Source organism: Chinchilla lanigera, unplaced genomic scaffold (genome assembly GCF_000276665.1).
Source record: "Chinchilla lanigera isolate Chin_1 unplaced genomic scaffold, ChiLan1.0 scaffold00066, whole genome shotgun sequence".
NCBI lineage: Eukaryota > Metazoa > Chordata > Mammalia > Rodentia > Chinchillidae > Chinchilla > Chinchilla lanigera.
This window is the reverse complement of record NW_004955467.1, coordinates 402,588-418,107: the sequence shown is the minus strand read 5'-3', so window position 1 is coordinate 418,107 and position 15,520 is coordinate 402,588. Positions and strand designations below refer to the sequence as shown.

The 15,520-nt window shown below is 54.9% G+C and overlaps 1 protein-coding gene across 3 annotated transcripts; it reads right to left on the bottom strand.

Moving 5' to 3' along the window:
• Nucleotides 1-2,220: 2,220 nt before the first annotated feature.
• B9d1 (B9 protein domain 1) lies at nucleotides 2,221-12,621 on the bottom strand. Of its 3 annotated transcripts, XM_005399272.2 has the most exons (7): nucleotides 12,492-12,618; nucleotides 10,773-10,841; nucleotides 7,681-7,792; nucleotides 5,448-5,544; nucleotides 5,004-5,066; nucleotides 2,834-2,901; nucleotides 2,221-2,461 (listed from the first exon to the last, which is right to left on the bottom strand). In XM_005399272.2, exons 1-7 carry the CDS (start codon nucleotides 12,552-12,554, stop codon nucleotides 2,319-2,321), a joined length of 615 nt encoding a protein of 204 aa, XP_005399329.1. In that variant the 5' UTR covers nucleotides 12,555-12,618; the 3' UTR covers nucleotides 2,221-2,318. The 3 variants fall into 3 exon arrangements, with proteins under 3 accessions (XP_005399329.1, XP_005399330.1, XP_013377710.1); XM_005399273.2 differs by lacking the exon at nucleotides 2,834-2,901 and having other exon boundaries at nucleotides 5,004-5,080; nucleotides 12,492-12,621; XM_013522256.1 differs by lacking the exon at nucleotides 5,004-5,066 and having other exon boundaries at nucleotides 12,492-12,619.
• Between the last annotated feature and the right edge of the window lie 2,899 nt (nucleotides 12,622-15,520).

Sequence of the window (15,520 nt, the reverse complement as noted above, 5' to 3'; positions counted from 1 at the left end):
TTCGCTGGCAAGCCAAGCCGGCGGGCTGCATGAAGTGCAGCCATGGAGAGGCCACACGGCAGAGCACTGGCGTGCTTCGGCAGCAGCCACTGCGGGGGTGAGAGGTGGTGCAGCACAAGCCAGCTGCGCTCATTGCCTAGAGAACCGTGAGCCATAATCGCGGAGCTTGTTTTGGGGTAATCTGTTAACAGAAATAGACGATGCACAAACGAAGTCCATCACCCTTAGATGTGCGCTCTCTTACCCTTGCTGCCCACCCCCACTCCTCTTCAAGTTAACAGGGTTACCACGAGGACCTCTGGACCACCGTGGGAGGGCCGGCCCATCATCCAGTACTTACCAAAAAACTGGGATCTTGGGTTTAAATTAGGAGGAAATCTTACTAGGTCTTTATTATCCAAAGCAATTTTCAATGTGATCTCTGCATCAATTCTAGAAAGTCCCTTTTCAACAATTTTTGGCAGTGTTTTTTCACCTTGTGCATGCTAGGTAAGCATCCAGTCACCGAACTGCATAAATTTTATTTTGAGATACGGTCTTGCTAAGTTTCCCAGACTGGTCTTAAACTTGCAATCCTCCTGCCTGAGCCTCCTTAGTAGCTGAGATTACAGATGTATGCTGCTCCTCTTGGCTTTCCTTTTTCAGTCATTTGATATCAACATTTTAAAGATTCATTTTGTTCCCTTCCATTTCTGCTTGCTAACTGGCAAGTTCTTTCCTGAGTTCATCTCTTTACTGTGACAGTACAACAGTAGCCAACCCCCACTGCAAATTCTGTCTCTCTCCCTCCTCTAAAGCTGTCAGCTCAGCAGCCACATAACCCACCGCAGAGTCGTCCTGGAGTGGCATTAGGAGCCTCAATCCAAGCTGGTTTGTGCATTTGTCAAAACTCAGCATGTGGCTGAGGACACAGTTTAGTGGAATCCTTGCCTAGCATGGGTTCCATCCCCAGTACGGAAACAAATCCTGATCTCTACCTCACAGCCACGCATTTCCAGCTGGTAACAAGCAGCTCTGACCCTGGAAATGGGTGGCTGCGAGGTAGAGGTTGGGATCAGTGCAAGTCAGGGGCAGAGGCCAGGTTGGAGGAATCACATGTGGGCCACAATGTCACCAAGAGTAGCTGGACAAAAAGCAGTGTAGGCATGTTGTCAATGACAGGTGGTGCCCAGCATGATCTGATGGCTGGGGCTGCTGGAAGCTGGTTGAAGAAGGAGGTGGTGTGGAAATGCTGAGGGGCAAGGCCGCACCCCATTTCTGGGCGCATGGTGCATGGGTGTGGGAGGAAAAGTGCTGCTCATGAGTGGTGTAGGGGACAGGATGGTTTCAGAGATGGTCAGAACCATGGGAATTTTGCTGAGGTCAGACCAGGAGTTCCACAATGCAGTGACAGGGGCAAGGGATGGGGGTGCCCTGCGAGATAAAGGACAGTAGGGTCTGTGTAGATGGTTGCTTAGGGCAAGTTCCGGTAATAGGCCAGACTTGCGGGGTGGGTTGTAGCCTGGCATCCTGCTGAGGGTTGCGTCTCAGCCAGGCACAGCTGTACTGAGGGAAGCTCTGTGACAGGCTGCAGGTCTACAGCGCTCACTTGAGGCGGTAGAAGGGGACGCTGTGTGCAGGGAGGTGAGGAGGCTGTACCCCAGGCCTTCCTGTTTTAGTGTCACAGGGACCTGTGTACAAGTGGCCCACGACCCTCACAGGTGCCAGGGTGCTGGGCTCTGGGACTTGATCGAAAGCTGCATTCTAACCAGCAGCTTCCCACCCTGGAAGGCTGCCAGTCCACCCTCAGGCTGCGAGGGAAGCAGGCCAGGAGTCCCTGCACACAGGGCCCCCACCATCCAGCTCCTGCTGAGAGGATTGTCTCCATACCAAGGGAGGCTGGTATGTTGGAGCACAGTTGGTTCAAACCGTGCCAGGTGCTGAGCAAAAGACTACTTAACTCTGCTCGTCGAGTGTGCTGAGGCGCTGACAAGGCCACACAGCCGCGAGCAGCAGAACCGGCGCTGTGAAAGGCCCCGTCCTGGCTTGCCACCCAAGTAGCCTCCCAGCACCACGCTCTGCGGGGCTGCAGGTGAGGGAGGGTCTTGTTCCCCTGTGGGGATGGGAGTGGCACAGGACAAGAAAGCAGCCGCAGCCTGGCTGTCTGAAAAGTGACTTTATTATAACTATTTTACTGTCCACACTCCACCCCCAGTAGCGCCAGGCTGTCCTTCGGGCTGATGGGTCTGCTGTGACTCCAGAAATAGGCCCTTGTGCACTGAGGGGCCGCTTGGCCGCCCAGCCAGACTTGCGACGGGGTGCTTGTCCACCCAGAGTCTTCACCGGGGGACGCCCTGGGGCAGGCCGGGCCCCGGGACGCCCCGCGTATCTGCAGGTCCAGTGTCGTAACCCAGCTTCCTCATGTCCTTGGTCACCACGCTGAGCAGGAGGGTGACAAAGCCCTGGGAGCAGACTCGGGTCACTGGGGACAGAAGCACAGCATCAGTGGCGCAGGTTGGGGGCAGAGACAGACCCAAGGTGCTTTGGGCGTCTCAGCCTCAGGGCTCTCTCCTATGAAATGGGATGATGGTGCCTGCCCATGTCCCTCATTGGGAGGTCAAGAGGCTACAGTGGGACAGACAGACACGGCAAACCCTCTGCTCCCACTAGGCACTCATCTGAAAGGTGCTGTGAAAAGCTTACTGGACCACCTCCTGCAGCACTGGGCCCCAGGCGCCTCATGCTTTCTCGGCCTTCATCCCCGTCTACTTCCTGGGACTGGGTGCTAGGGCCGACCAAGTCCCTCTCCAGGCTCCAGTCCGACTCTGGGCTGGGGTGGGGCATCATGCTTTACCTTCCCGGCCTTCGCCCTGCGCCACCACCTTGGGGTCTGTGTACTCAGGTCGTCGTCCCATGAACCAGCTGGGGACACAGGAGAACGTCCATGAGCAGGGGATTCCTGGCATCAGACACTGGACATGGCCCTCTAGTAGCCATGGCAATACAACGTACTGCTTGTACCCTGACGAGAGGCACCAGCACTCTCCAAGGTGCTTCACAGGCCCCAGGCTCTGTGTGCTGCCTCCCACGGGACCTCAGGGTAGGACTGGAGACCGCGGTGAGAGGGCTGCACACTGACTCCCAATGGATGGGCAGAGGCACCAGCTCTCTATGCCTCAGTTTCCCCATCATGGAGCAAGGCTCTAACAGCACCCATCTCACAGGTGGCTAGAGGGCTGAGGCCTGGGCAGTAGCCCTGCTGTGAAGGCAGACCCCATCCTCACCACTGTCTGCCTTGGGTCTGCAAGGTGGTCTGCTCATCAGGCTGAGAAGACAGACTGTTCAGGGGAGGACGTTCCCGGCAGGGCCCAGTGAGCTGAGAATCAAGGCAGGTGGAGCAGGCAGATGGGAAGCAACCAGGGGAGGGGCCAAGAAGTCAGCAGGGCACTGTGGCATTGTGGCTAAAGTTAACCCTGAATGCAGAGGGATGTGCCTGGGCTATTTCCAGCAGGGGAGGGCCGGGCCTTGGGGCGTACCATCTTACTTGCCGTGTGAAGACTAGGTCAGAGGGCTGCAGCAGGCTAACAGCCCCTAGAGATATTAGGTGCTTGTCCCTGGAAACTGAATGCAACCTTATTTGGAAAGAGACTCTCTGAGTGTCACTGAGTTAAGGCTGTTGTGATGTGGAGGTTATCCTAGATTGTCCTTCACTATCTGGGATAACCCTAGTGATACCCTGTCCAGGACCATCCTACTGTAATCACTGTCCTCATGGAAGGATGCAGAGGGAGGTGTAACACAGAGGAGGCATGGAGACAGGAGAGATGCACTCCTAAGCCAAGGAAGGCGGGCAGCTGTGGGAAGCTGAAGGTGCCAGCAGTGGGGTCTTCCCCAGAGCCTCTTGAGGGAGCATGATGCTGCCAGCGTCCTGCTTTTGGCACAGTGATACAGGCTTCGGACTTCTAGACATCAGGTGTGTGACACCACGTCTGGGAAGGTCTGGCTAATTATGCTGCCTGCGCTGATCAGACCACTCCCTGGTTCTATAACACAAGAACACACAGCGTTGCCCATCTAGGAGCCTGTGTAAAGGGCTGGAGACTCCCAGGCACTGAGCTGCCACCCCCGGGCACAGCCCAGAAGCCCGCCTGGACATCCTCCATCTTTCAGCACAAGCCCTCTTCTCAGGAACCTCTCACTGCAAGGCCCAAACTCCTCCCCTGGGCTGTGGGACGTTAAGCAGGGCACACACTGCCAGATGGACATGCGGCTCTGAGAGCCCCTCCCCTTCCCTGAGCCCACAGACATGACCTCACCACTGCTTCCCAGACCGTTCCGGGGGAAGGCACTGGCACTTCTAGGTGACACTGGCCCAGGGCATCTGGCTAAGAATCCCGCCCACCTAGTGGCCTCCCATAGTGGCTTCTAGGGACAGTGGGCACCCAAACGGTTGGGTGGATGCCAGTGGAGTATGCTGTCCTTCCTCTCTGCAGGCCTCAGAATTCAGTGTGGCTTCCTAGGCTCTTATCTGTCCCACTACCCAGCAGGGCTCTAACCAAGTCTTACTCCCTGATACTGACCAGGCTTGCAGTGGGCAGTGGTGGCTCTGATCAGTTAGCTGGGCCCCGCTGGCCCTCCAAGTTCCTCTCTGGGAGTCATAAGAGGGCTTCCTGCTGAATTTCCTCCAGGCATCTGCCCCCGTGAGCCCTTCCATAGGCCCTATATCCTGGCCCAGGCCTGCCCCCTGCTCTCCCCACCCCTACCGCACCCTACCTAGCGTCCTAGTTTGGCACTTACTGGCCACAGTGACCTCCTGATTGCTTCTAACAGGCTAAATGCATGTTCTCCTCAGGGCTAAAGAGCCCAGTGAATCTGAGCTGCCCCAACCCCAGACGCTGGTTCAGTTTGTCCCCAGGAGGTAGAACAACCTGAAGGCTTTCAGGCACATCTCAAGGGCTGGACGGCGGCAGCCATTCACCAAGTACCTCAGAAGGAGTGGTGGGGGCTTCAGAGAAAACTCTCACCTTGTGAACTTCTGCAGTTTAGATGCAGACTCTGGCACAAACATGGGGATGGTCCTTTTGTGCCTAAAACAAACATTCTTATACACAAAACATGCTCAGTAGCAGGAAAGTGCTGTGCTTTAAAAAGAGCCTCTGTCAGGGGGTCATGGATCCCACAAAGAGCAGGTGTATGGCTGCAGCTCACAAAGGGCAGGGCCCAGCAGCCCTTTTCTGGGGCCGCTCCCCACCCTCCCCATCTGGGGTCTGCTGGCACATGGCCCCCATGCATGGTGTCCCATGATGGGCACCTGGGCCACATCTGCCACGCTCCGAGCTGAGCTGCCCAGGCCCTGGGGACTCCAAGGCATACCCTACCTGAGCCCAGATACCCTGCCAGGTGAGGGCACCCCAGGCTCAAGGACAGAATAGCCCACAGAGGGATGGGGGGTCAGGGTGACAACCTACCGGCCAGGTGAGAAGGGCACATGCACTGCTCCATAGCCGCGGACCACGTCGTTCCCAAACACATCTGGTCCATACACACTGAGCACAATCTGGGGCCCTTGGGAAGGAAAAGGCCGGGGTGAGTACCTAGGGAAGCCAGGAAGGGCGTAGGCAGAGGACAGGGTGTCCAGCTGAGTCCAGGGACAGGTGGGCTCCAGGAGGCGCACGGGACCTCTGATTGCTGAGGGGGCCGCTTTCCATCCTACTACTTCCTGTGCCTCTGCTGCTGCCCAGACAGGTACTCTGCGGCTCACAGAGAGAGCCAAAGTGCTGTCCCAGCTCTGTCACTTGATGGGCACAGGAAGTACCATTGGAGCCTTGCGCCAGGCATTGGCTCCTGTTGTGATCAGAGATGACAAGGGCCTGCTACCTGCTCTTTGGCACCTTTTCTGATGGAGGTGGCCACACTCAGTGTGCAAAGCATGGCTCATCGGACCGGGGAGAAAGGGCCTATTCAGGAGTTCTCTCTAGAGAGAAAGCAAGGCCTTCCAGGTATTTCTCTTTGAAATATTAACAGTTGTACCCATTTCTGTTCACATTAAGGTTCTTCACCTGAATATCAAGGTCCTATACTGGGTGCCTTCACCTTGGTTCTTCAGTTTGTGTCCTCTGGGTGCAGGCAGAGATCACAGCCTGAGGTGACAGGTGAGGCCCCAGGCAGAGCTGGGAACCAGCTTGCCAGGCTCCTATCCTGCGGCCTTAGGCAAGTTATGTAATCTCTGCATCTCAGCTGCCTTAGCTGCACATTTTCATCATTATTCAATTCAAAACATTTCCTAATTTCATTATTCCTCTTCACCAGATGGGCTAGTTTTAGAGGTGATTTTCTGATTTTTCAAACATAGGGAGATTTTTTTTCTCCATCCTCTTGTCATTGGTTCCTAGCCTTAATTTCATAATGGTCAAAGAAAATATTTCCCCAGAAGCCAGGAATAGTGGCTTAGGCCTGTGATCCCAGCATTCAGAAGGCTGGGGCAGGAGGATCGCCATGAGTTTGGGGCCAGCCTGGGTTACATAGTGAGTTCAAGGCCAGCCTGAACTACACTGCAAGACCCTGTTTCCAAAAAAAAAAAAAAGAAAAGAAAGAGGAAAAGACTCCCTAGAAAAGTTGAAGGAATTCTCCAATGAATCCTTAATTACTTGCTACCTAGAGTCAACCATGAACACTACACCCCGCTTGCCTCATCATACACCTCTGCCTCTCTGTCAGTGTACCCTTCTTGTGGTGAAGCATTGCAAGGGGAATTGGGAAAGGCCTGAAATGTGAAATCATATGGGCCTAAATTCAAACCCATACTTAGCTCTTAGCTGTACTATTAATTTGAAGAAAAGGGATGTCACTGTTTTGATTTTTTTTTTTTTTTTTTGAGACAAGGTCTATGTAGTTTAGGTTGGCCTCAAACTTGTGGCAGTTCTCCTGCCTCAGCCTCCTCAGTGCTGAGATAACTGGTGTGCACCACTATGCCCAGCTGAATCTATTCCTTAACAGGGGAAAATAAATGGAGAGAAATCTATCCAGCAGACACTGGGCAGCTTGGACAGGCCCATAGGGCTGAACCCCAAGCTTTGCACACAGAAGCATTTATAGGGAAAAGGAAGTAATCTGGTGGTTAAAAATCATCAGACAATGCAGGAAGGAAATACTGCAAGCAAGACGGCCCTGGGGAAGGGGCTCAGGTGTGGACATGGGAAGGGTATCCAGATGGAGGAGAAGCTCAGACAAAGGCTTAGAAGAGGGAGCCTGAGGGACTAGCACAGGAGGAGCACATGTTGGGGGAGGGCTGGACCACAACACATCAAGGGAAGTTGGGAGACGCTGGGCCCAGGGATCTGACCACCTCTGAACTTTCTGAAGGGCCACTGCCCACTATGTGGAAGATGTGGTGAGGGTGGGGAAGATCAGAAAGTAATAGAAATGGGCAAGAACTCCAAAGATCCCATGTGATGCTGGGTGTGGCGGTGGTGGTGGTGGTGCACACCTGTAGTCCCAGCACTTGGGAGGCTGAAGCAGGACTTCTGAGAGTTTGAGGCCAGCCTGAGCTGTACAGTGAGTTCAAAAAGAAGAGGGTACCAGATGATGGGCAGTGGTGATCTGAATGTGGCCAGTGGTGTGGGATGAGGAACAGGCTGACTTGGGGGTGCCACAGGAGAGCTCCGGCCTCCCGCACCCCACCCTCCAGGCCTGCAGACTCACAGCCGTAAGGGTTGGTGCTCTTGAAAGTGACATCGATGGGGAAGTTCCACACCAGGGCTCGCCGCACATCTTGGCTCTTGGATGTGATTTGTGAGATCCCCTCCTCCAGGCCCTGTGGGACAACAACAGGGACAACTGGTCTGAGTTCCAGGTGGCCACGCCCCGCCCCTTCTGCAAGAGGGCCCCTGGGAGGGCTGCTTTCTTAACCACCTTCCAGCAAGACCTGCATGGCAGAACAAAGGGAGCTACAGGGTAGCAGGGTGCCTCTCAGGTTTGGAAGATGAATGCACCATCTTACCAGAGCCAGACCCTCCCCTGGGCACAAGAGCTCTTGTGCCTAGGAGACAGCAGCTGTACGGTCTGCACTTTCTCTCCTGTATCACCCATGCATACACGTGTATCACTTCTCTATCACAAGCAATCCTCTTGCAGCTGCTTCTTCCTCAACCTATCAACCCATTTTCTACTCTGTGTAGAGCAGCAAATTCCTTCCTAAGACTTGTCACACTGGCCAGCTCCGCTCTCTGTTCTCGGGTGAGTGCACTCTGACCAGGCTACTAGCTCTACTACTCACCAAAGGGTTTTTATAAATGACACCAGGGACCTTGAGATTGCTATTTCCAACTGTCATTTCTTTGTCCTCATTTTGTTTGACCCAGCAGAACATCTGACAGTTCTGGTTGCTTCTGGAAGCTGACCTGCTTCTGCTTCTTCTCTTTTTGCTGTGTGTGTGTATGTGTGTGTGTGTGTGTGTGTGTGTGTGTATGGGTCTCACCATGTGATCCAGGCTGGTCTTGAATGATTCTCCGGGTTCAGCCTCTTAAGCATGTGGGAGTATAAGCACATGCCACTGCGCCCGGCTTATCTGCTTCTCGACGCACTTCCTCCCCTTCATTTCTTGGGCACCCCAGTCTCTGGGGCTGTCTCTCTCCTGGGTAGCTCCTGCTCAGTCACCCTCACTGGTTCCTTTATAGTGTTACAGTATCTGAGTGACTTTGGCCACTCCTCTACCTGTGTCCATTGACCTTATTGGTCTCATGGCTCTCAGTGTGGTCTGTATATTGATGAGTTCCAGTTTTATTCCTCTCTGAACCCCAGATCAGCATCACTGCTGCCACCATCATAGCTCCACATGATGTCCAGGGGCATTTCAGTCCTCACATGCACCAGGCTGGGCTCTAGACAGTTCTCCCAGATCTTGCTTCATGCAGTCTGCTCTCAGAGAGGCAGCGACTCTTCTGTTGCTGAATGCTCAGACTCCCTCCTCCCTCACGTCTGCCTGGCAGGAAAACCTGGTGGCTCTATGTTCAGAGTATACCTGGAATTCAGCCATGTCTCACCTCTCACCACCCACAACGCTTGCTCTGCCAGCTGTGCCCTGTGTAGCCTGCTGGCCACCTCACTCTCGCCCTTGCTCCCAGTCCAGTCTTAGCACAGAAGCCAGAGGAAACTTCCCTCCCTTCCTTCCTTGCTTCCATCTTTCCTTTCTCTTTCTTTTCTTCCCTCCTCCTTCCTTTTTTTTCTCCTCTTGCAGTGTTGGGGATTTTCTTCCCGTGGCTTTGTAGATGCTAGGCAAGGATTCTGCCACTGAGCCACACCCTCTTCCCTCAAAGGGATCTTTTAAAAATGTAAGCCACATCGCTTTTTTCTCATGTGAAACTTCCTGGTGAGGTCCCTTCTCCCCCTGGGTAAAGGTCCTGGTCCTTAGCTCTGCCCCATGCCTCCCTGTTTCCAGCCATCTTGCCCTCACCCTGTTCAATGGCATCCTGCCTCCCCGCTGCTCCTCAAACACGCCAGGCACATTTGTGCTTCAGGGCCTTTGCACTCTCTGCTCCTTTTCCCCAGAAAGTTTCCCCCCTAGATTTCCACTTCCCTTACTCCAGAAAGTAATTTCCACTTCCCTTACTCCAGATCTGTACTTAGAAGTAGCCTTCTCAGTAGGGCCTTTCCAGGCCACCTTATCCAGAGTCCAGTTCCCTTATATCCCTCATACCTCCTGCTTGCTAACTTTATTCTCCCTCTAGTACTTACTATCAGCTAACATGACAGATTATGCACTACTTATTATCCATCTCCCCCAAGAATGTGTACTCCAGGAAGATGAGAATTTTTTTTTTTTTTTTTTTTTTTTTGGTCGTTCTGAAACAGTGTCTTGCTATGCAGTTCAGGCTGGCCTTGAGCTCACTTTACAGCCCAGGCTGGTCTCAAACTTGTAACGACTCTCTTGCTTCAGCCTCCTGAGTGCTGGATTACAGGTGTGTGCCACCACACCCACAGGATTTTTTTTTGAGTCAGGGTCTTGCTATGTAGTTCAGGCTGGCCTGGACTCACTATGTAGCCCAGGTTGGCCTCAAACTCACAGCGATCCTTCTGTCTCAACTTCCTAAATGCTGGGATTAGAGGCGTGCACCACCAGGCTGAGCAAGACAAGGACTTTTGTCTGTCTTTGTCTGACAAAACTTTATCATGGTTATCCTCAACATCCAGAAGACTCAATTATAGTTATTCAATGAGTGGCTGATGGAAAATAAGTATTATGGTCAGCTGTACAGATGAAGAAGCTGAGGCTCAGAGAGGTCATGTAAGTTGGGCTCTTCCTAAACTGTTACAAGGAAACAGTTAAGTGCTCTGCAAACAGGAAGGCATAGTGCCAGCTGAGGTCTTCACCTCTACCTCTCTCTTCGCCTCTCACCTCACCTCCCTGCGAGGCCTTGGAATGAGAGCCCCTGAACTGACCCGATCCTCTGGAGCTCCCTAATACCTCTGGGAAGGAGACTGGCCTAGCACATCTACAACTCAGCCACTTCCTGGCTGGCTCTCTGGTGCCTGCCCACACATCTGTGTTGGCTGCCATATGTTAGTTCACAGAAAAGCGATGTGAGGGTGCGCAGGTGGGGGGACACATGAGGGACCCCAGTGGTGGCTGTGTTCTCTAAACCGGCTTTACCAAGAACAGTCTCATGGTTAGGGCCCCTCTGACCTCAGTATCTACTTCTCAGTCAGTTCTGGAAGTGGGTGTGTGGGAGGATCACCTTCAGAAACTCTGACAGTCAAGAGGCCAGGAGTAAAGTAGGCCCAAGGGCCCAGCTTACCGCCGTGGGAGCCCAGTCCTGGCCATACACAAAGCAGTACTTGCAGTAGAGGTCATCATACTCTGGAAACTGCAGAGAAAAAGCACATAGGTATTCTGTTCCCCGAGACTCAAGTTGAGACCCACACATTGACGAGGCAGGAGCAGCTGACAGGAATTCTGAACACGGGGAACCTGGGCACCTGGCCATGTTCAGCCAAGGGTGGGGCCTGAGATCTGGGAGTGTGGGAGAGAGAGACCCAGCTGCTACTGCCCCAGGGCCTCTCTGCTCAGGTTCTGCCTTTTTTTTTTCTTTTTTGAGACTGGGTCTCCCTATGCAGTTTAGGCTGGCCTTGAACTCACTATGTAGCCCAGGCTGGCCTCAAACGTATGGCGATTCCCCTGCTGGGATTACAGGTGTGCGCCACCACAGCTGGTTTTTGCCTTCTGTCTTACATGCCTTTCCCATTTTACCATCTCGCAAACTCCTGCTTATCCTTTAAAACATTTTGGAGAGTGACTTAACTCCCAGGCTTCTGTAAGGGTCACCTCTTGGCTCCTTCAGCCTCTCTGCCTTCCTCATCAAGGTGCTAAATGCCTGTGTCTGCTTCTGTCGTCCCCATTAGAAGAGGAAACAGGCTTCATAGTTTTCTGCGTCCCCACTGTCTGCCACAAGGGTGAGCGCACAGATGAGATCTATGGGAGCAGTGCTGTCCTGAACACAACATATGGGTGGTGGAGCTGAGGGCTGGGAGGCAGGGAGGGCGCCAGAGCAGAGGGAAGAGCACACGGATGGGAGACCCTCACAGCGCAGAACAGGAGAACAGGAGGATGGTCTTGGGTACCAGACCGAGGTGGAGGTGGATGGGGGTGTGTGCTTGGAGCAGCATCCCTCCCTGACGGACCAGGAAGCCAGCAGACTCCTACTGAGTAGCAGGCCTGGCAGAGCTGTACCTAAACCACCTGCATCAGTTCTCACAGTAATATAAGAATCATGAGGATCGTGTCTGATAGCCTGCAAGGGCAGTGAAGCAAAGTGACGCCTGTCAGAACTGGGCTCAAATTCCAGCTTTGCTACTTCCTCCAAGTCAGGTTCCCAGCCATAGGCAGGGCCTTCGCACCGCCTGCCTGGAAAGGTCGCCGAGAGGCTTGGAGGAGCAGTGCGGAACGCACACAGGGAGCACCTGCTGGAGACTGGGCTTTCCTTATCATAAGCGGTTTTCGCAGGCTGACTGAGGAGCGTCCCGTCGGCTAACAAGTACACTTTCCCTGGGCAGTCAGCGCCGCCACCGTCGCTGGATCAGACTAACCAGAACATCCCGACTCCAATCGAGTTCAGGGGTGCGGGATTGGGAGCGGGCACTCACTGCACAGCGCAGACGCCTCCGAGAGGCGTGCACTGGCGAGGCCCTGTGCGCCCCCGAGACTCCGCTCTCCGCGCGGCGCTGGCGGCTCCAGCCAGTGCAGCCAACCAAGTGGGCACGATCCGAGCCCGGGGCCACAGGCCAGGCCAAGCGTGGCCCCGGCACCAGCGCGGCCCTCGAGACGTGTGTCCACAATTGCACCCTGACGCGCAGGTTCCCCAGCAACCTGGCGCCGCGCCCCCTAGGCCGTTTTTTTCCCAGCCTGACCCAGCTCGGAGGAATGACACGGCCCGAGCCGTGAAGCTGCCCTCGGAGTTGCTGGAAGGGAGCCCGGGGGAGACTGGAAGATGGGCCCGGCGGGGTCCGCGGCTGCTCACCTGGGCGCTCTCCACCTGGCCGTTTACCATGAGCAGGAAAATGCTGGGATTCGCCGCGGCCATGGTAAGGGAGAGGCTCGGGAGGCCCACCCCGGGCCGCACACGTGGTTGCTAAGAGACAAGGGGTTGCCTTGGAAACAGACGGAGTGGTGCGAGGGACATATTTTTTATTTTGGCGAAGGCGTGCGCCTGTGTGGCAGCGCGCAGGCGTAGTCAGAGGCTCCTGTCGAGTTTGTGGGGGACGGGCCAGACTCTGGGGCGGGGCTATGCTAGCGACCCCACACTTCCCTTGGGGACACAAGGACCGTCCTCCCACCTTGCAGAACCTCGCCGAATCCAATTCCTGCAGCTGGGAACGTGCGCGCGCTGAGACTCAGCACCACTCTGGAGCGCTAGCCGCAAAAGCTGAGCCGTGGGGAGAAGCCCTTTAGGCGCAAGCCCCCGCGAAGCCCCGTGTTGGAACACCCCTGCGCCGCAGGGTGGCGCTGTGACCCTGCCGACAGCACGCGGCCGCCGCGTCGGATTAAACGCCTGGCGCTGAGAAGGGGTTCAGCTTGGGCTAAGCAGCTCCTGGCCTCAGGTGAAGGGTCTGCGTCAGGGGGGCTTTTGAAGCCCTTGCCTCCGAAAGTAGTTACTAAACAAACTTGCCTCCTGGTCTGGAGAATCAGTACACGCCAGTCACTGGTCCTGGATGTGGAGCTGGGGAGACTGAGGCCCACAGAGGAGCCGCACCTGGTCTCTAAGGCACCCAGTGCTCCGGAGAATTGCTGAGCAGACTCACGGCTCTGTCAGGACTCTGTTCAAATGACAGATCCTCCCTGGCCACCACTGCACGCGTGTGGAGCCGCTCTTAGCGCTCAAGAACGTTTGTGTTTACACATTCATTATTGTCATAGTTCGGGCCGATGCTCGCCTCTCCCGCTAGACTGCCAGCTCCGAGAGTCCATGAGCTGCGTCTGCCTTGCATCTTCGTTTCCTGGCACGTAGCAAGCCCTCGGTAACTACATTTTAAGTGAACACACACTTGAACACATCTTCATATAAAAAGAAACCCAGTGCCATTGCATATCCCCAGCTCTTTTTATCTTTTTATTTTGAGATAGGATCTTGCTAAGTTGCCCAGGCTGAGCTCGAACTTGTGACCCTCCTGCCTCAGTCTCTGGAGTGCTGGGATTGCAGGCTTGTGCCCACATGCCCAGTTGAACACAACTGCATTTTTAAGGGGAGGAAACTGAGATTCAGACCGGGACGGTGTGTTGGACACAATCACAGAAGCAGTTCAGTACAGGATTCGCACCCAGACTTCACACTGAAGACCCTCACTACCTCCTCTGCCTTGCCCTGGCCTAGGCCCAAGGTGCCTCTTGCTGGAGGAGTCACAGGAGTCACTGAGACCCTATCTCTAGTCCAGGAAACAAAGGGATGCGCAGATGTGCACAGCTCAGGGAGGCTGAGCCTCCAACGGGGACTCCAGGTCATTGCACCCTGCTGCAAGCAGCTGCCAGCTTGGGAACAGAGAAGGCGGGTCCCAACAACCCCAGTGCAGGACAGAGACCTCACAGTTACAGCCCAGCCTGAACCCCATGTAACTCCCCAACCTAGGTGAGTAATGGCTCCTGGTCGGGAAGTGGGCTGCAGGCAGCCAGGAGTCATGCATCAGACAGGAGAGGCTGGGGGGTCTGATAGGTTGGGGACCCTGAGTGTCAAACACATTGCACGGGGCCAGCCTGTCTGCCTCCCCAGGCCTTCCTCATGCTCCCCCGACTCTCCTTCCAGCTCACATGCCTTTTCCCACAGGCTGTACTAGTCTTGCCCAGTTCCTTCCTTTTTTTTTGAGCTCAGTATTGCACAAAGATTAATTTTCAGCAAAAATGTTTGTATTATCAAATAACCAGCAGTTAGAACCTGGCCACACAGGCTGGGCATGATGGCACACACCTGTAATCCCAGCACTTGGGAGGCTGAGGCAGGAGGATCGTTGCAAGTTCAGGCCAGTCTCAGATACAAAGTGAGCTCAAGGCCAGCCTGAACTGCATAGTGAGACCCTGTCTCAAAAAAGACAAACAAAACAAAACAAAAAAAAAAAACTGACCATATCAAAGGTCATGTTGTTCCACTTTCAAACAGGACATGATGAGGGCCAGGGATGTAGCTCAGTGGCGTAAGCATTTGCCTGGCAAGCCTGAGGTCATGAGTTCGATTCCTGGTACCAAAAAAACCCCCAAAAACAAAAACCCCAAAAAACCCAAACAGGACATGATGAGGGATCTGAGCAAGGGGTGGGAAGCACAGGGTGGCCCTCAGAGGCACAGATAAGTCTGGTCTCTGGATGCTGGCGAGTGGGAGGCCCTGGAGCAGGGCGAGGCTGGCCAGGCCCAGCTCTCCTGGTTTAGTGGTATAAGAAGTAACTTGAGGGGAGGGGATCTCGCGTTTGCGCAGGGCCTGCTAGTGCCTTCACATCAGCTCAGGTGGGCAGGCCAGGGGCCTGGGACACTGCAAGCGCTCAGGCAGACGCCTCGCAGCTCAGGATAGTCAGGCTGCAGTGCAAAGCCTCCTTGGCAGACACTGATGTGCAGCGGTCTCAGCGGCTCTTGACGTGCAAGGTAGGGACAGGCCCTCAGGCTGTGCTGACATTTGTTGGGTTTGCACCAGCCCAGCCTGCCTAGTCCTTAACAGTGCCGTACTTCCCTGCCTGCTTGCCAAGGACCCTGCCCCCAGCTGCCACCCTAGGCTTCTTCCTGCCCTCCTTGACACTCCTCATCCCGCCACTCAGTCCAGTCCCACCTTCCCCGACTCTCGCACAGCTTTACACCACTGGGTCCCAGACACAGGAGGCAGGGGAGTGCCGGGTGAGGCAGCAGCACCCAGTGCCAGTGCCCGGCGCCAGCCATTGGCACAGGGATGGAAGCGGAGGCTGACCAGGCACACTGCACCCACTCCCTCCACCTCCCCTGTTGGTGGTGCGGGCACACAGCAGGCCACAGCCACCTTGTTGGGGTGTGGGCAGGGACTCTGGGGTTCCTGCTCAG